Source organism: Dasypus novemcinctus, chromosome 3 (assembly GCF_030445035.2).
Source record: "Dasypus novemcinctus isolate mDasNov1 chromosome 3, mDasNov1.1.hap2, whole genome shotgun sequence".
NCBI classification, from domain to species: Eukaryota; Metazoa; Chordata; class Mammalia; order Cingulata; family Dasypodidae; genus Dasypus; species Dasypus novemcinctus.
Genome location: NC_080675.1, coordinates 184,212,104 through 184,231,799, shown reverse-complemented (window position 1 = coordinate 184,231,799; position 19,696 = coordinate 184,212,104). Strand labels below are relative to the sequence as shown.

At 49.2% G+C, this 19,696-nt stretch overlaps 1 protein-coding gene and 1 non-coding gene across 2 annotated transcripts in view; both read right to left on the bottom strand.

Moving 5' to 3' along the window:
- Nucleotides 1–19,696, bottom strand: part of TRPM1 (transient receptor potential cation channel subfamily M member 1) — a 110,163-nt gene that overhangs the window by 26,854 nt on the left and 63,613 nt on the right. Inside the window, exons 18-26 of the mRNA XM_058290655.1 lie at nt 17,078–17,200; nt 16,054–16,185; nt 14,246–14,374; nt 10,842–11,093; nt 5,519–5,693; nt 3,744–3,764; nt 2,872–3,016; nt 1,489–1,691; nt 457–589 (exon numbers count right to left, since the gene is read on the bottom strand). Coding sequence (XP_058146638.1) covers nt 457–589; nt 1,489–1,691; nt 2,872–3,016; nt 3,744–3,764; nt 5,519–5,693; nt 10,842–11,093; nt 14,246–14,374; nt 16,054–16,185; nt 17,078–17,200 — 1,313 coding nt within the window. The remainder of the gene's footprint in view (nt 1–456; nt 590–1,488; nt 1,692–2,871; nt 3,017–3,743; nt 3,765–5,518; nt 5,694–10,841; nt 11,094–14,245; nt 14,375–16,053; nt 16,186–17,077; nt 17,201–19,696) is intronic.
- On the bottom strand, nt 15,863–15,982 carry LOC111761699 (small nucleolar RNA SNORA26). Its single transcript, XR_002794980.1, has one exon. It is a non-coding gene; the product is annotated as a small nucleolar RNA SNORA26 (small nucleolar RNA).

Here is a 19,696-nt window from a genome sequence, read left to right as displayed (position 1 = left end):
CTGCACTTAGCAGGCCTCCTCTTTACTTAGTAGGCCTCCTGTATGGACCAACTGGTTTTAGCGGGCCGGAGGCTGCCCAGTGTCTGAAACAGTCCCTGCAGTGGTCGAGAGGCCCCCTCTCCCCTCACAAATCCTCGTGGGAGCAGAGGAGGCACCTTCACCCGTGCCAGTGGGTTAGGGTGTGTCCTTAGGGGCAGAGGACCCGCTGGAAGGTGGGAGGCTCGCGGAGCCCACCAGAGCAGAGGGGCTGCAGGGCTCTGGCGGAGCGGAAGGTGGATATGTGTCCCTGTTTGGGGCTGGGGTCCGCAAGAACTGCCAGGTCCCCTCCCCCCACAATATCTGCACCAAGTGTCCCTGAGTTACCACGGGGCCTCGCGCCCGTGTAAATGCCCTCTGCACGCCGCCCAGTGGGGGGGGGGGTCCGCGGAGCTGAGGTGGGGGGCCGCGCCCACGCACCTCTGGCAGGTGAGGCGGATGCGCTCCTCGCTGGACGCCTGCTGCTGGTCCTCCTTCTCCCGGAAGTGCTCCTGCACGCAGTGCTCCTCGAACTCGTGCAGCCGCTTGAGCTCCTCCTCGCTGAGAAACAGCTCTGGGGAAGGAGGGGCGAGTCCAGTGGGAAAGGGGCCCGGGGTGCCACCGGCCCACCACCCAGCCCTGAGGAGAGCCTCGTCCCCCGTGCAGGCAACAATAGGAGAGTTCCGACGTTAACCATTTTAAGGTGTACGCTCAGTGGCACAAGCACAGTCACGATGTTGTGCGGCTAGCACCACCACCCGTTACTCAGGTTTTCAAGACCCAGAACAGAAACTGTACCCACAAAGCAGCAGCTCCCCTCTCCCCCATCCCCTGGCCCCCGGCACTCCCCGAGCTTTCCACCCGAATTTGCTTTTTCTAGACATCTCATCTAAGTGTTCGTTGTCCTCTGGGGTCTGGCTCGTTCCACTCACATCACGACTGCGAGGTTCACCCACGCAGCACCCCCTCTACAGCTGACTGACCCTACACGTGGGGACACAGCCCCTTCCGGCCAGCCGGTCCTCTGCTGAGGGCACGGGTTGTCCCCAGAACAGCTCGTCGTCGTAACACCCATCAGATGACACCCAGGACTGTTTCCTGGAAAACGTTTTGCCTGTATTCTGTGAATAGAGTCTAGACAAATAGCCTCATTTCCTCATCCTCTTCAGATGCAATAAATCAAAACATTTTGAAAGGAACCCTGAGTTTACATAGAAAATTTATTTTCAAGAACGCTGGCTTCCGATCTCTTTACTAGCTGGCTTTCGATAACGTTAATTACAGAAAGACAAACAGCACTAGGATACGACTGGCACAAGAGGAAAGGCCTTCCGAAAAGAGCAGCTGGACCGAGCGCCATTTCACCCACTCGAGGAGTTCAGGGAGATCTCTGCGAGCGTGTCCAGGAGAACCTTTCTTTTTTTTAATTTTTGAAGCTAGCCCAGGAGAAAACTGAAAAGGCCCTGCACGTACTCAGCCCCCGATCCCGCTCCTCGGGGCTGCCTTCCTTCTTCTTCCTCCAGCGCGCGACCAGGCGCGTGGCCATCATGTAGACGTGGCTCAGAACGATCAGGGGCGGGGGCAGCACCGGCCTGTCGTGGAACGTCATGATCAGCTGGTATCGCTGGAATTTCCACACTTGGTTGGAGATTGACTTCACTTCAAAGAACGTATTGCTTTAAAAAGAAGAAAACTTTACAGTTAGTTATATTGCTTTTTAAATGTCATTGCCCAGAAAAGCCAGTTACTCACTTTGAGCTACAAACGAGGCCATTTAGTGCCAGTTGGGATCGGCGTCTAGATTTCTCTTCTGTTGTTTTATCTGTCAGTGTGGATTATCTACCCTCAATACTCTTGGGGCTTTAGTGTATTTGACATTGCTATCTACTGATTTCCTCAAAACTTCACCACAGTCTGCTGATTCCTATGCCCAGGAGGCTGTGTTCCATATACTTTGAGGTATGAGCTAGTCGACGAGGCATTTTGATGCCTTTAAACTTTCCTTTGGGTCAGACAACGAGCTGACTACTTTTTGTGTGTGTGTCACTGAATAGATTAGTTATTGAGCTGATTTGATTGAAGGAGTGTACTTTTGGGCTCCAGTGGGTACAATCTTTACCTTATTTTAGCTTTTAGCAGGAGGCACTAGGCACACTGTGGTTACAATTTGGAATCCCTGATCAAACCTGTGGTTTACCAACCCTGGGACCTCAGAAAAGCCACTCAACTTCCCATTACCTTAGTTTTCTCATCTCTCAAGCCAGGAGTTTGAATCACATTTTCTCCAATATCCTGTTAAGTTCTAAGAGTTTATTTTTCCCTCATATTTTTCATTTTAGAAGCAAAAATAAATTTTTTCAACATTTATTAAGCATGGTCACATACTCAACAAATCATTCCAAATGATCAAGTTTTACAGGAAACTAGATTTACTAATGCAAGCCCTTTCTTTTCTAGGCCATTTTATCTTCTATTCCGCAAGTCAAAAGAAAAATTTTTACATTATATCACAATAATTGCAACAGCTCATGAAATTCATATTGCTTTCTGTACCTCTGATGGTGAATTAAAAGCGCAACTACCACGAGAAACTTTTGTAAAAAAAAGAATGTTTTCACGAGATAAAAATGCATGCGCAAGTGTTAGATTACTAACCAAAGACTAAATGTTACTTAATTGGTGTCAGTGCGTGATTTATGACTACACTGAAATGGATTCATCTGTGGTTGAACGAAAGAGCGCAAAGGATTCCGTCCTTTTAAAACCTGTAGCAAAATTCTGTGCCGCCTTCTGAGACGAAATGGCAAGTCTGTCAAGCGGGAAGTCCCGAACGCCGGCCCCCACGCTGGCACCTACTTGAAGACGGCGATCAGCAGGTTGACCAGCAGGATGTTGGCCACCAGCAGGTAGCAGGCCATGAGGGCGGGCGTCAGCCAGGCGCCGGGGATGCAGGGCGGGAGGCGCTTGCCGTCCTCGTCGTACAGGTTTTCTCCACAGGGAGCTGCAACCAGAGTTCGCGTTTCTGTGTTTGTTTTTTTACACATAATAAAGAGGATCAATAGCATATTATGAAATTGTCTATTTCTAGTGCGATTTCTTTTCTGACTTCACAAGCTCTGTGTGAAATATATCAACTCACACAAAGAAGACATTTAGGAACTGATTTCTGCCCTCAGAGTTGCTCGTCCCATGGAGCAGGAACTTGTGTTTTTGATATATAGAAGTTCTTAACTTTTAAAAGCTGACAAATCTATCTTCCTTGGCTGTTACCCAACAGAAAGTTATTCAGGCTTCTGGTTAATTATCACTTGCTAATGTTCTTCTGGCTGATTTCTTGGTTCCACTGGTATATTAACTTCAGAACAATTTGTTATGTGGTGAGAGGTAGGGATTAAATACTGCTGTACCCCCAAATTTGTCCATCAACTGTTTGGATGCCATTTTAAAAAAATAATCCGTTCTTTTCTCTGCTATTTGAAATGCCACTTTTACAATGTGGGACCAAATTCCTGAAGGAAAAAAATATGATGATCACCAACAGTGATTAGTGAAGTAATCTTCATGAATTTACAGTCCACTGACTTTCATGTCAGTTTTAAAAAGTATTAGCACCAGAAACCATGAAAGGCATTTGAAACCTCTGCAAGACCATCGGTAATCAGCAAAGAAAAAGGCTAATCAGTAAACACATTTTGTGGACCAGAATCATCATTTCCATGTCGACTTACGGTTAATTTCCATGGCATAGACTGTACAGCAAGTGGAAAGCAGGATATTTTTTTCAATTGCACCAAGAAAGGAAGGAAGACAGTTGAGAGAAAATTAAATCAAAAGATTTAACAACAAAAGAACAGTTTTGCTGTCAAGAAGTGCAAAGAACTCATACTTGGGAATTGCAGATGCATGTTTGGAAGCAGTGATCTATTTGGAAGAATTTTCACATTATTAACTATAGAAAATATATTTCTTCACAAATTTATATTTTACCATATGTCATAAGCAATAGCAAAATCTCACTACTTAAAAAAAGTGTGCAAAGACATGATGCTGCTGGCAGATGATTTTTTTTTTTTTAAGGAGATACTGGGAATTGAATGCAGGACCTTGTACATGGGAAGCAGGCGCTCAATCCCTGAGCTACATGCGCTCCTGAATGAAAGCTGATTTTTTCATTTGTTTGTTTAAGAGGTACAAGGGATTGAACCTGGGACCTCATATATGGGAAGCAGGTGCTCAGCCACTCGAGCTACACCCACTCCCCCAGATCATTTTAACTTACAGGCTGACCAATCAAAGAAATCTTCCCTGTGTTCCCACACAGACACATCATAAACACAAAGAGATACGAAATTATCATGTAACCATCAATCGAGAACCAAAGCTCACATTTAATGGTATTACTGAAAATAGGATAGCCCCAAGTGTACCTGCATCGCCATCTTCTATCATTACTAGATTTAATAAAGTAAAAAGGAAATTTTACACCTTATGTCTGGAGTCGAGGGACTCTTAGCATGTATGTACACTTACCTAAGCTAACATGCTTAGGAAACCATGTTAGATTTTATATTCTGGTTTTCCACACTACAAACACAATCAAGAATTGGCTTTGTAATTCTTGCAATAATGCGTTCAGAATCACAGCATAAAAGCTAGAAAGAAGGCATGGTGCAAAGTAGTCATCAGTGTCATGCAGTGCCAGGAGATAATCCTGCACGGGGGATGCTAGGGACTGTCTCTCTGTGATGAGCAGAACCCTGGAAGCAGCAGACGCGCCGATTACCGTGCTGTTTTATGATAAAGTACGAACATCTGAACTGACATGAAAATGAACCAGAGAGTGTCCCTCACTGGTGGTGCTTTTGTAGTCCCTAGTGGAATGGGCACAGGACACTGGGCTTCATGTACCTGGAACGCAAGAGGTGTCCTGGCTGGGAGGAAATAGGGTCTAACTTTCCTGGAAGCCCATGGCAGGACCGTGGCTCATTTCCTTTCTAACATCCAGGTTATTATAATACTCCAGTAGTGGAGAGGAAGTGGATGGTGATGTGGAAAGTGGGCTCGATGGTGTAGAGGACAGGGTGCCTCGACGCCTCTTGCCACGCTCACCATCTTCTTCTCCTGAAGTAACACTACCCTCTCTGTCGTTGGCTGGAAGGAGCTTCAGGAAGTGGAGAAAAACTAGGAAATCAGCACTGGAGATACATCGATTCAATAGGATGCTCACCAGTCTCAGCAGAAGGGAAGCGAGGCCCTTTGAGAATCCTAATTAACAGTTTTAAGTAGATTTAAACTGATGTCTCAAAATCAACATTTTATAATCTACAAGTATTTCTTCATAACATAACGTGATGCCTTGTGGCAGGATGAAAAATACTTTATTTTTTTTTTGGTAAAAAATACTTTATTTTCAAATTAAAAGCTCATACTCTTCCACTAATTTGGTGCTGATCATCTGCCTTGGAAGCAGGGAAGAGAATCTTACTATTAATTCTATTCTTACGGTCTATCTGGTCTGCAAACACCTCTCCGTAGATCATCCAGTAGGGGATGTAGAAGATGTTTCGGGCCAGCCTCCAGGAAGGCTCCTCATCTGGGTGCAGAATGGCTTGACGGGCAACTCCAAAGCTCATGAGCACGACCAGCATGATGACCACGAAGTACAGCATGTCGATCATCTGAGCGGAGAGAGCACGTGCATCATCACACTGCTCAAAGGCCACGCACTGCCTGCCCTTCTCTCCTCCCCGTCCACGCGGCTGCTAGTTCCTTCTACTCTATGCAATGCCCGAGTCTTCTAGAATGTTGCCATGTGCATCATCTGCTCGTTATCCTCCTTGCTTCTCCTCTAGTGTGTGAATGAGAGTTCCCCTAGTCACTACAAATGCAGACAGAGAGAGGGAAGAATGTAGGAGAGGATGGGAGTTTGTACAGGAAACTAAGCAGTAACTGGAGGAGATTCCTAAGAAGGTTAAAAGATAGTGAATTAAGAGCATAAACTGATATCTATTTATTCATCATGCAAATACTGACTGGTTATGTTGAACAGTGCTCTGGTTATTGTTATTAAAATATTAGACAAGATAATCATTTATGGGAGTTTATTTGAGCAGTTTATAATTCATGAATCGGGTGGCATCCAAACCAGATGTGGAAAGTAGTGCCACTGAGGAGGTGGGAGGGGGCACCTGTATAGGACAACTGCAGAGGCAGGCGAGAAGATGGTCTAATTGGCTAACGTTAAGTTTCCACCGAGTGGGGAGACATTGATGAGTGTGGTGTGTTAGTCCAGTCTGATGAGCCATCTCTACTGGACCAAAAATGGTTTATCACCAGATGTGGCTTATGTGCAGTCCTGTGGGTGCAATCCCAGTTTCGTTTTCTTGGAAAGCCCCTGCAGGTCAATTGTTTTTGTCTTCTGGAAAATTCTTTCTCAGGAAGGGGTCCTTCCCAGCAATGCCTAATGCAGGTGGCCATTTTATTTTACTTAACATGGTGGACACTGGACAGGTATAATTCCTAATTCTGACATTCCCGACGATGAGGGTCCCTACTTGGATGAGCCATCTCCCTTAGCTCAAAGACACTGTCCTATGGAGTTACTCCCAAGCTCAGGAGGCTTCCTTTCTTCTGGGACCAGGCCTGGCACTGAGGCTTATTTTAGGCAATGAAGGATGAACTGCTGGTTCATCTGTAGCTTCACATTCTGTGGCCTGTTCTGAAGTAACCCTCAGCAAGGTTTCGCCTTGGCCTAATCGCACGGTTGCCTGTGTCCACCTCTAGGTGAGAGCACAGGGGTTCAAGCGTGCCTGGAAAGTGGGCTGGGGAATGGACCTGGGCACACCATGTCTCTGGCCTCTACCATTTCAATTCCCAGGCTGCTGAAAGTAGATGCCATGGAGTGCGGTGGCTTAGACAATGGGTATTCATTAGCTTACAGTTTGAGGCCAGGAAAATGTCCAGAGCAAGGCATCGTCAAGGCCGTGCTCTCTTCATGAAGCTTGGCTGCTGGTGCTCCTGGGCTCCTCTGCCATGTGGCAAAGCACATGGCGGCATCTGCTGGCCTCTCCCTTCTGTTATGGGTTCTCTTGCTTTCAGCTCCCTGCTTCCATGGCTTTCTCTCTTCCCCTCTCAATTCATTCCATTTATAAAGGACTCCAGGAAGAGGATTAAGATCCATCCTGAGTGAGGTGGGTCATACCTTACCTGAAGTAGCCTCATCAAAAGGTCCACACCCACAGGAACAGATTATGTTTAAGAACATGTCTTTCTGGGGTCCATACAACTTCAAACCACCACAAGGACTTAGCAATCAGGTTATTGCCAGAGAAACTTTCTGAAATGGATGTGATCTCATAGACCCTCAAAGCCTGGTCCCCATATGAAGGAAAGCTGAAAAAAAAAGTTTCTAGCCTTAAGTGATAGGAAAAATATTTTGAAATACCTATTTGTTACTGAATTCTTGTTATGTCAAAACTTGATGTTCTTTTATGCCCTGGAAAGGTAAAGCAAGTTCTTATAAAAAGGGAAGATATTTTCTTTCATTTTTCTGTCAAAATATCCCTTTTAATAATAAATCAGAAGGAACAAAAAAATTAAAGTAATTGGTCATCCAACAATTTAAGTATGATATGAAAAAAGGACACTTACACACACATATCAGTCACATTATTTCCATTTAACACTCACTAAACAATTTTACAAGTGGCAAAACTCAGTCTCAGAGAGATTAAGTAACACGCCCAGCTATTAAAAGAGCAGCCCACTTCAATTCTAAGTTCATGCTCTTTCTACAACATGACCTGGCTTCTTTAATAAAACTCCGTCAACAATAGTTCATGTTTGTAACACTGATATAAAAAACTTATCATTTTATCAAAACTGAAGCCTCAAATGTAAGTCCCTTAGGCACTGGATGGTGCCATCTTGCCCTGCTGTTGACCATTTATTAGAATCCACATGGAGACAAGGCACCAAAGGTTTTCCAGGAGTACAGACCAGACCATCCTGTAGCATCTGAGAATCCCCGTGATTGTGGGGGGAAGAAGGGTTAGATGACGGCCAAGGAGAAATGTTGGAGTGGGGAAAGTTACAGAAAGTGCTAAAAAGCACATCATGGCAATGCCCTTCTAATAGTCTAAAGCAGGCTTAGAATTGCTCTTGTTCTGTAGCTACTAATGTTTTTGACCCCATATCTTCTTCCAGCTTCCACTCATTTTTCTGCTTCCTTTTACAGAAAAAGCTCCCAGAAGAGTTGTCTTTGCCCAGTCTCCATCTTCTCTTCCGCTGTCGTCTCTCGAGCCCACTCCAGTCTTCCTCTCTCCTCCCACCCCCCACTCTGCAAATCTGCCGTCAGCCCAGGCACCAGTGATCTCACATTGCCAAATCCAGCGGGCGGTTTCAGTCCGCACCTTTCTTAATCTCTCAGGGGCACTGGATTTTGTTGACCGCTGTCTCCTTCTTGAAGCGGTCTCCCCAATCATTTCCTGGCTCCCTCCTGCTTCCTTGGCCCCTCCTTGTGGGCCATTCCTGGATCCTTCTCGCTAAATTCTTTTCTTCCTCTAAAGGGTGAAGGGAGAGGACCTGGCCTGGGCCCTTCCTCTCTTTGTATGCACCAGCTCCTCAGGTGACCTCAGCTCCCAAACGCTTCCTTTCAACCCCCACCCTCCCCCTAGATTCTAGACTTTTCCTTTGTGTTGCAAATGCCAGCTCTGAACCTCTCCTTGAGTCTAGTAGGCATTTCAGACTTATGACCTCCAAACTCAAATCCTCAAGTCCCCTCTCCAAACCTGAACCACCGCCATTTCCAAGCACGGTGCTTCCACGCCCCCCACTGCTCAGGCTGAAACCTTCTACGCATCCTTGGCTCCCTTTCTCTCTTGTCCTACACCCAGCCCATCACCACACGGGTTGGCTTTTATGATGGGAATTTATTAGGTTGAAAGCTTAGTTCTTTCTGAATCAAGGCTTCATCATGAGATGCTTTCTCATTGAGTTGCAGCAGTGGGGATCGGGCGCATGGTGGTGTCATGTAGAAATGCTTTCTTCCCAGGCTTAGTTGTGGTCGATCGGGCACGTGGCAGGCTGTCATGGCGGCTCTGCCTTCTCCCAGGCTCACTTTCTCCCTGAGCTCAGCTGGGGGCAACCAGGTGTGTGCTTGATGCTCCCCTCTCCTCTCTTCCAGCCTCTCGGAGCCTCTTTCTGTGCCTCCCTGCTCCGCCGATTCCAGCCTCTGGCCGCCGGCACCCCTCTCAGCCTCTCGGGGTTTCTCTGTCTCTGCAGCTATTTTTTGTGTGTCTGTGGCTTTGTATTCCTCCGTTTCTACAGGACTCCAGTAAGAGGCTCTGACCCCACCGTGGGTCCTGCACTCTAATCAAGGGCCCCTACCTGAGGCCCGCTCATCCGAAGGCCCCATCTACAAGGGGTCACGGGCACAGGAATGGGTTTGCTCTAAGAACAGGATTTTCCAGCGTCCACAACAGACCCAAACTGGCACAGGCCTATTTCCAAATAAGATCACGTTCATGGAACTGGGGGTTAGGACGTGAATGTGTCTCTTTTCTTTTAAATAAATTTTTTATGTTTGAAGAAGCTTTAGATGACATAAAGGTTACATAGTGCACATGTCTTTTCGGGGGAAACAATTCAGCCCATTACACACCGGACCCGAAAGAGAAGCTTCTCCCCCTGCCCCTCCCCTGGCTGTTTTGTTCCTTCGCTGTCCTAGCACACGGGCTTCCAGGAGGCGCCGGCTGCGTCTGTCTCAGCCCCTGTGGGCTCCAGCACCTAGAGGAGAGCCTGGCCCTCAGCCGGCTGGGAGAATGCCAGCGGGGCTTGTCTCCGTTTAATCTGTTAGGGTGTTGTGTTTTCACACCCAGGGTTACGACTGTAACACAGGAAGTGGCGTTAGGTGGCCCAGTGCCCCGTCATCATGGGGCCTCAACCGCAGGACCCTCACGCCCCTCCTGGTGCCTCCCCAGTTCTGCATCTGCCCAGTCACGGCAGCAGAAGCGCGTGGTTGCGGCAGAAGGAGCTGGGACAGGGGGCAGGGGGCAGGAACGCACCGGCGGTCATGGCTGGCTGGGCCTGCCGGCCCTGGGTCCTGGTCTCGGCACATCTTCCTTTCCTCCTGGACGCCTGGCCCCCGACCCCGGGCTCCGCCTGGACTCCCGCTCCCACCAAGCACCTGCCATCAGGGACTGCCCACCGGCTCCGCTGCCCCTCGCCCAGGCGAGACCACCTTGCCGCTGGCCAGGCTGCCCCCCGCGGCCTCGCGGTCGACCTCCCGGCGTTGTCCGCCCACCCCAGGACCTCCTCCGAAGCCCAGCTCATGCGGCCTGTCCACATCCCTGGGCCAGGAGGGGTCACTCTCGGGAGCACCAACTCCTCCTTCCATCCACATTCACAGAAGAAAGCCCAGTCCACAGAAGCCTTGCTGAGCGCCGCCGGGCGCTCCGAGCTACGCGGGCACGGCCGCCACCCCGTTCAACCCATATTTGAACTTCAGTTTAAAACCCGTTCTTCCTACTGACCTGATCACCAGCTTGAGTTTGTTCCCCGTCCCCCCACCCAGCTAACTGCAGACTCCGCAAGAGCAGAGTCCCGGTCTCGCTCCACATCCCATCATGCCCAGCTCACCGGCCCTCACCTCGCGTTTGTCGAGGGGCTTGTACTAACATATCCACGTGGAGAAGAAGGGTGTGTCTAAAAGCAGGGAGCGTTTCCTGCAGGGGGAAGACCAAGCGCACTCGAGACAAGCAACGCCCGGGCTGCTCTCGTGTCGTGAGCACAGGTGCCGCAGCCGCTCCCGGGATGCCGGTACTCACCATCTTTCCGATCATCATCACGTAGGGCCCCAGGTACTTGTTGACACCAAAGATGTCCAGGACGCGGATGTACCAGAAGATGATGTCCACACAGTAGATCACGCGTCCGTAGCCCATGTACGGCTGCTTCTGCAGGCGGAGGATCACCCCGGCCATGAACACGGAGATGGCCATGAGGTCGGTGATGTTCCAGTACTCCTGCAGCCACACCTTGATCTTCTGGCTGAGTTTGCCAGGTTCCGACATGAGGATCTGAAAACACAAACAGCGTGTCGCACTGGCAGCCTCGTCTTCTCGGCCTCCTGGGCAGGTGGGACTGCGGGAACTTTCCAGGACATCAGTCCCGTTTCCTGCTCAAGACCTTCAAACCCTAATCTTCTCGGGCAGAGGACAGTATCTAGAAAGGGAAATTCCACGAGCCCCCTGTGTTCCTAGCTACAGTGTTTCATAAACATCTCCATCAGGAAATGCCTTCTGAATGATATCCTTCTGGCTGGACTTAAAAAAGATTCTTTTTGACTTAGTCTCTGATTATCTGGACATATGCCTGTGACCCCACAGAGGGACAACCCACCTGAGTGGAGCTAGGTCTTTGCAGAAATTCCTTTGCGACGCAGAGGGAAGAGGTCGGGGCACGCTGGGCCTGGGCTTCCTCTCCTGGAGATGCTAATCTTGTCCTGATTAAAGGACACTTCCTCAGAGGAAACTCATCCTGCTGAGCAACTAGGGTGGCCTGGATGCGTACAGAGCGGCCCCCAGTGGCCACGGCTGTTGCTGGAGCAGCGCCCTGGGGTCCTTCAGTGCTGGACCCTGCGGAGGGCCCGGGAGCTGCGGGGTAGGGTGGGGCGATGGCTCCTGGCCAGCCGAGAGCGAAGGCCTTCGCCACCTAATGACCAGGGCGTGCTGCAGTGGCTGCCCTCTCCTTCCACTGACCGGAGGGCGACTCCTGGAGTTAAGAACGGTGTCTTGGGAAGCGGACTTGGTCCAGTGGTTAGGGCGTCCGTCTACCACATGGGAGGTCAGCAGTTCAAACCCCAGGCCTCCTTGACCCATGTGGAGCTGGCCCATGTGCAGCACTGATGCGCGCAAGGAGTGCTGTGCCAAGCAGGGGTGTCCCCCGCGTAGGGGAGCCCCACGTGCAAGGAGTGCACCCCGTAAGGAGAGCCGCCCAGCGTGAAAGAAAGTGCAGCCTGCCCAGGAATGGTGCCGCACGCACGGAGAGCTGACACAACAAGATGACGCAACAAAAAGAGACACAGATTCCCGTGCCGCTGACAACAGAAGCAGACAAAGAAGAACACGCAGCAAATAGACACAGAGAACAGACAACGGGGTGGGGCGGGGGGAGGGGGAGAGAAAGAAATAAAAATAAATCTTAAAAAAAAAAGAACAGTGTTTTAGGACTGGGACAGCCGCCGGCACGGACCACAGTGAGACGGGACAAGGTAAGGCAGGCAGGCTGGGACGTCCCAGTCGCAGCATTCGCATCCCCTTGAAGGGGGCTGCACTTGAGACCTCCGAGTAGTAGAGAAAGACGGGTTGGAAGAATCTGCATTTGGTACTCCTGGTTTCTCTTACAGTTATGATTGGTCAGGCTCTCGTCACATGGCAGCATCAAGCCCACTCTACCTGGAAGAAGTTATCTGTAATATTTTTCAGTGCAACGAATGGTGCAATAATGAGTGCAAACTAACAGTAGTGGCTCTATAGCAGTGAACAGGAAATAAACCTGTGTACTTTTTCAGCTCAAGCTCATTTTTATTCCTGAACATAAGCGAATGGAATAAATCAAAACCTGTGGGCCTGGCGCATATTTCCTCCATTGCCCGCTGGGATTGCCCTCTCTGGTTACATTTTAATTCTAAGTCTTCTGTAATGCAAGAACCATGTATTAGACCAGGGGCTCTTAACAAGGGGTCCACGAGCTTGAATTGAAATTCAAAAATACATTATTCTTGTGGGGACGTGTTGGTGCAGGTGTGATGTATTTATTAAATAATGCGTAGCATAGTGTGGGCCTAGTGAGGGTGCCGTGACTTTCACCTGACTGGCAAAGGGGTCCGTGGAACGAACAAGGCTAAGAGCCCCGCTCTAGATGCCGCTTGCTCTTTTTCAACGCTTAGTGAGAACACTGTTCATTCTGTTTGGAGCAGGTGCCGCCGCGCTCAGCCCGGGGCCCCTGGCATCCTTCCACCAGGTGCGCTCGCCTGCCCCCCCACCTGCTGCAGACGCTCCAGGCAGGCTCGCACCTGCCACCTTCTCAAGAGGCCGGCCCCTGGCAACGGGGGCCCCTTTATGGGCAGTGGCAGGGGCTGACTGGTGTGGGGTACAGAACGCCACTCCTTCACCTCCAGGGTACCCTGCAGGGTCCTCGCCCCCCTGATCCTCCCCCCTGTGCTCTCACAGCTCCCCGGGGGGCCTCCTTTAGTCAAGGATTGCCTGGGAGCCCCACTGCAGCGTAGGGAGCCTGACCTGGGCAGCCGGCTCAGTCCTTTGCAGCTGCTCCTAGGCTCAGCTTCCAGGAAATTGAGCCCAAATCCCTGCCCGCTTAGAGTACTGGCCTGCTCAGGTGCCTGGCAGCACTCACTGTTGCCCTTAGATGCACTCGGACCTGTGTTTTTAAAACACTAACCATCATTTATTTTGCCCTCTGTTTTGATTGGAAGTTTCCTCTAATTCAGTTGGAAGCAGAAATATAAATCTTAACCAAGTGAACGCAATACACTTGGGATCTTAATATCTCAAGAGAAAAGTGGAACACGAGTGAAATGTGTGTGCCACAGGGAAGCCATCTCCCACTCTGCAGCCAGTGGTGAAGCCAGCTAGTAAGACAGGAAATCAGTAAACAGACCTGGAACCTGGCAGAGTCCACGTGGATGTCAGTGACCCCCAAGACGGCTGCTGGAAGACCCCCACCCCCAAGATTCTGCCAGCCAGAACCAAGACTTCTGGAAGCCGGGAAAGCCCCGGGTGTTCCCTGGGGACTTCGTCATTGGGCCCTCACGGGGAATCGACAGCGGGGTGATCAGTCGAAACAGCAGACGTTAGCAAAGGGGTGGAGTAACCAGCAGTTCAAAAGCCAAGCAGGGCCTGAGCGAGCCTCTCGCTCTCAGCTCTTGGCCCTGGATCCTGCCCGCTGCACGCAGCTCTCGCCATTTTTGCCATGTGGCCACGCCAAGTAAAACCTGGGCACTTATACTCTATAATGGGGAATTGTAGCCTGTATATCAGCCCTCTTTCAGCCCCCTCCTCTCTACTTGGGGCCCCCGATCCCTCTTTTCTCTTCCCTCCCTGCCTGAATAATTACTGGCCTAACCCACCCGGCATGCTCCTGAAGTTCATTTCTGCAGCCTGGCCCAGAACCTAGACAGAATCCCGCAACAGTGTGTGTGGGGGGCAGTCACCTCCCGTATCTTCTCCAAGGCCAGGCTCACGATGTAGGAGATGACAGCCCACTCCTGCAGCGAGGGCCACTCGTCCATGCGCACGAGGATGACGTAGTTGAACAGCAGTAGGTAGCCCAGGTAGGACAGCTGCAGGAAAGAGGAGCCGTCAGTGCCGCTCTGGGGACACCGTGTGCTGGGACTGAGTTTGGAAACCCTAGTTTCAGGTCCCCGCGTCTCGAGGGGATTTGCATTTCAACCCAACTGATGGATTTAGAGCCAACTTCTGCTCAAATCCCCTGGGCATGAGAGACGTGAAGGAGGCCGGGAGGCATTTTAAACGTTATCGCCTTACGGACCCAGACTTTTGCTTTCAAATGAAGACGTGTGCTGGTTCTGTTACTGTGGGGAAATCTGGAGGTTGCACCCACTCATGACAAATGGGGAAATTTTATAGTCTATTGGGGTGTCTCCTCTACCCCTGGAAAATGGCACACCCTCCTTGCGCCTCATAAATTCCTCTCTTGAATCCTTGGTTACTGCGGATGAGGTGGGGGTGGGGCTGGAGGGGCAGGGTTGGAGCGGAGGACATGAGGACACGTTGTCTGTCCAGATGCGAGGCTGCCCCAAGCCTTTCCTCCCTGCGGGGACACTTTGAATGACATGCCGTGGCCACAAGCGGGTCCCTTTCTTTGTGGCAAGAAAAGATGTGGCGCTGCAGGTGGGCCTGGGGGCGGTGCGGTCAGGGCTGGGGCCCAGCACCCGCACCTGCACAGGCCTCTTCTGGAGTCCTGGGGAGGCCTTAGCGGGCGAGTCTCGGCAATTCCGTGTTCTTCTAGAAGGGCCCTCCCTACCGCGCACGGCCCCAGCCCAGGGAGCCCAGCTCCATCCAAGGGTAGCGGGGGAAAGCCCCTGCACCCTCCGCCGACTCTTTGCAGGGTCGGGGCCAGAGCGCTCCACCTTTGGGGGGCCTCGCACGGCCCACCGCCTCCCGCACCAGCTGCGGCACAGGGTCGGGCCGGTGGGAACCTAGTGCCCCGGCCTGCACCCCCCAGGGTGCCTGAGTCCTGGAGCCCCTGGCCACCCCCTGGAACCCACCAGCAGCTGGGCCAGCTTTCCCAGGGGCTTGGCGGCCACCCCAGCTCCCCCTCCTCCCCACCCATCTGCTGGACCCCGGCCAGGGACAGCTGGGGCCACCCCCGGGGGCCCGGCTCACAGCCGTGGGTCAGCAGGCCACGGGGACCAGCACGCCAGCTGGCTCTTCACTCTGCAGTAGAGGGGCCTCGATTTGCTCCCCACTCCAGGGGTTTGTGAAGTAGGCTTGCCTTCCCCCTTTTAGGAACCCCACCATTTCATGAAAAACAGAAAGTGAGAGTCTCTCGCTAAAGCACTAGTCATCAACCTCTTCCTAATTTTGTTTCACCAAAGACATTTTTAAAATCCTTCAACTTCAGCAAATGGAAAGTGACTCATTTGCTTGATGAATTGATGTATTTGGGGCTAGATGGCCATATTCCTGGCATAAAGACATTTGCCTAAATATATGACGAGATATCTGGATCCAAATTTAGTTTAAAATAACAGTGTCATTTCCATAATTCATTTTAATTAGGTGAATTTGTAAATATTTTTTTCCTCAGTTATGACCCCAGACAGAATCAAAAGAGGAGTTTTACAGTCTCCTTTCTGGGTTTAATGGAGACGGACCTTCCCTGCTGTGTTAGCCTTTTCAATGCAAGCACTTTTTAAGCCCTGGACATTTTTCTTGATTCCAGCTCAGCTAAGGGTTCACAACATGCCAGACGGCAGAGGCTGGGAGAAGGCCTTACTGTGTAGAACCAGAACTTGACGATGGGTGCATTGTAGAATTCGCAGATCTTGGTCCCAATGGGGAGGCTGCTCTTCCTCTTGCGCTCGTTTTCCTCGTCCCCCTTCCTCGACGCAGCATCTGCGCTGGCATCCTGGAAGACAGCGTGCACGGCAAGCAGTTTGCTAAGCAGGAGATGCAGGGTGCCCAGCTTAATTCTTTGTAGGGGAAGTGGATGTGGCTCAAGCAATTGGGCTCCCATCTACCATACAGGAGGTCCAGGGTTTAATACCCAGGGCCTCCTGGTGAAGGCGAGCTGGTCTGCGTGGTGAGCTGGCCCACACCAAGTGCTGGCCCACGCAGAGCTCTGCCCTGCACAGGAGTGCTGCCCCACACAGGGGTGCTGACTCACGCAGAGCACTGCCCCATGCAGGAGTGCTGCCCCGCGCAGGAGTGCTGGCCCACGCGGAGCGCTGCCCCACGCAGGAGTGCTGCCCCACGCAGGGGTGCTGCCCCACACAGGGGTGCTGCGCCACACAGGAGTGCTGGCCCACGCGGAGTGCTGCCCTGCACAGGAGTGCTGCCCCACGCAGGAGTGCTGGCCCATGCGGAGTGCTGCCCCGCGCAGGACGCTGCCCCGTGCAGGAGTGCTGCCCCACACAGGAGTGCTGACGCAGCAAGATGACACAACAAAAATATTCAGAGGAGAGACAATAAGAGACACAGCACACCAGGGAGCTGAGGTGGCGCAAGAGAATGATCGCTTCTCTCCCACTCAGGAAGGTCCCAGGATTGGTTCCCAGAGCCACCTAATGAGAATAGAAGCAGGCACAGAAGAACACACAGGGAATGGATACAGAGAACAGACAATGGAGGGAGGGGGAAGAAATAAATAAATCAATCTTAAAAAAAAAAAATTAGTAGATAGGTACCTTGTAAAACAAAGAATTATAAAATACCCCTAGTTACTGATATTTCTAAATTCATGGTAGAGAAATCTGAACAATTTTGAAAGCAAATTGATACTGTTATAATCATGTTCTGACCATGTTCTCATCTTCCTTTTCTCTGCCATCTTCGTTTTCCTTGGATGTTTGATATGAGAAGTCATCATATGTGCGAAATTCCAAGAACAAGATGGTGGGGGGAAGAAGAATCCCCATTATAACCTAAAGATGAAAGATAAATCTGATTGCAAACTATGACAATGCCAGAAAAATTTCCTGGTGTAGTTAACATTTTTTTATTCTAGCTTTCAACACTAGTCAATAACCCAGGAGACCTGAATGAAACATGTTTTTCTCTGTTCTGATCCTCCATGGTTTATTATAGAATATCAGTAGAACAACAGGGAGTAAAAAATTTAAGGACATCCACTAAATTTTTTAGATGGCTAGCAAACAGGATCATGTGTAATCCTGACCTCAAAAGCAAAGATCTTACATTAGATTTCAAACAGATAAATCTTTAAAATATAAAATATAGAAGTATTTATTTTATTTTAAAATACAAAATGAGTTATGATCCTCCTTCAATGATGTAGATCAAATGGTTTATAGAGCTTTCACTGAGATGTAACCGGCTCCTTTACCAGAGTTAAAGACTAGACAACAGAAGAACGCCATGGTGCATAGAGGGGAAACCCTATCGCCATCTTTATCAGGGCTTTGCCATGTGTCTACAATAGTGAAATTTATTCCCAATGTTCAGTGCCATTTTTTAAGTTTCCCCTCAGTAATTTACTCTTAAGAACAACTCAAAAGGGCTATTCCTACCAAATATTAAATTTATTGTAAAACATCAATCATTAAAACAGTGTGATACAGGCACAATGGAACAGAATAGAAGGTCCAGAAATAGACTCAAATACACATAGGAAATGCGTGTAGGATAAAACTAGCATCTGAAATTGGAAGCATAAAGATGGACTATTTAATAAATGGTATTGGGAAACTGGGTGGACATCTAGAATAGAATTAAGTTGGATTCAGATCTCATATATGCACCAGAAAAATTTCATTTAGATCAAGGATTTCTTGGAAGAAAAAACCTAGAGGGAACATACTACATGTAATCCCAGGACAATTCTTTCTTTCATACATTCTCTCTAGATATGCCTCAGAAATCCAAATGCATTCAAAGAAAAGGTTGATATATGTGGTAGTAAAAAATCACATTTACACAGCAAAAACTGCCACAACCAAAGTAAAAAACAACTTACGGGAAAACATATTTGCAGCTCATGTCACAGGCAAGAGGTAAATATTTTTTGATACAAAAGGAGTTCCTAGAAATCAATAAAGAGAGAACCACCCAAGAGAAAAATGGCCCAAAGTTCTGAACAGAGAGACACACATATCCTCATGAAAATACTCACCCTCACTCTTGTTCAACGCAAAATAACTCCACAGAATGCCATCTTTAAAAACTACCAGGTCAGTAACAATTCGAGTCTTTGCTCACACTCTGCTGGAGATGAAGGGGAGGCAGACATCTTGTACACTGTTGCTGGAAGAGTGCTTGGTAGGATTTCCTAACACCTAATGAAACCCTTTGAGCCACCAACTCCACTTGAGGACATTTATCTGACAGGTATGTGAGACGTGGTATATGTCCAAGAGCATCCGGTGTATCAGGGGGGTGACACCACAAGACGGGGGATGGGAGGGGTGGGGTGAGCCGACACCTCCAGGGCCTGAGCAGGTGCAGCTAAATAAAGAAGGTCCATCTGCATAAGAAGACAACCCAATTGGAGATATGGAAAGATCTCCAAGATTAAGTGGAAAAGCAAGGAACAATATAGTGAGTATGCCAACTCTTGTGAAAAAGAGAAAATAGTATTTATCCACCTTCGCTTTATATGTGGGAGGATACACAAGAAGCAGGTATCACTGGCCACCACCACAGGAGAACTGCACAGGAGTGGAGGGAGACGTGTGGCTTCTACTTTTCAGTGCTGTTTTGATTTTTGAACCATGTTTGCTTCATACTACCTCTTCAAAAGAACAATTCAAAAAATGTCTGCTGTAAAATTTTCACCTTGCAAATTTATAATTGAATCGAAGGAAATCTGGTGCTTAAAATATTTATATCTTTTGGTGTATATACTAGTAAGAAGTAGCCTTAAGTAAAAAAAGAAGAAAATGATAGCAGCTTCATCAAATCTATGTTCCTTGGGTCTCATCTGAATTTTATTTATTAACATTTTTGAAGTTAAAGTGATACAGGAAGGCGGCCGAAGCCTGAACAGCACGTGTGGGCTTATGCTGACAAAGACCTCTACTGCATCTCTCTACTTCTCCAATCCTGCTCCCAGAGGTGAGCTTTAAAAAACCGTGTAATTATAAAAGAAAATAGATACAAAAAAGTGCACAAAACAAAGGCAGAGATTAATGAATTATTATAAGGTGAGCACCCTTGTAATTGTACCTGGGCCATGCAGTTGGGTGTTTCAACACCCTAGAAGCCTGTTCATGCGCCCTGTCCAGATGTCAACCCCCTCCTCCACAAAAGAACACCACCACGACTTTTAAGGAGCCATTTGCTCCATTCTTCTGTAGTTTTCCACCCCAGGGGCCATCCCTAGTCTGCATCCTCTGGCACAGTGGCCACGGACCAAAGGTGGCTGTCGAGCATTGGAAATGTGGCTGGTCCAAGCTGAGATG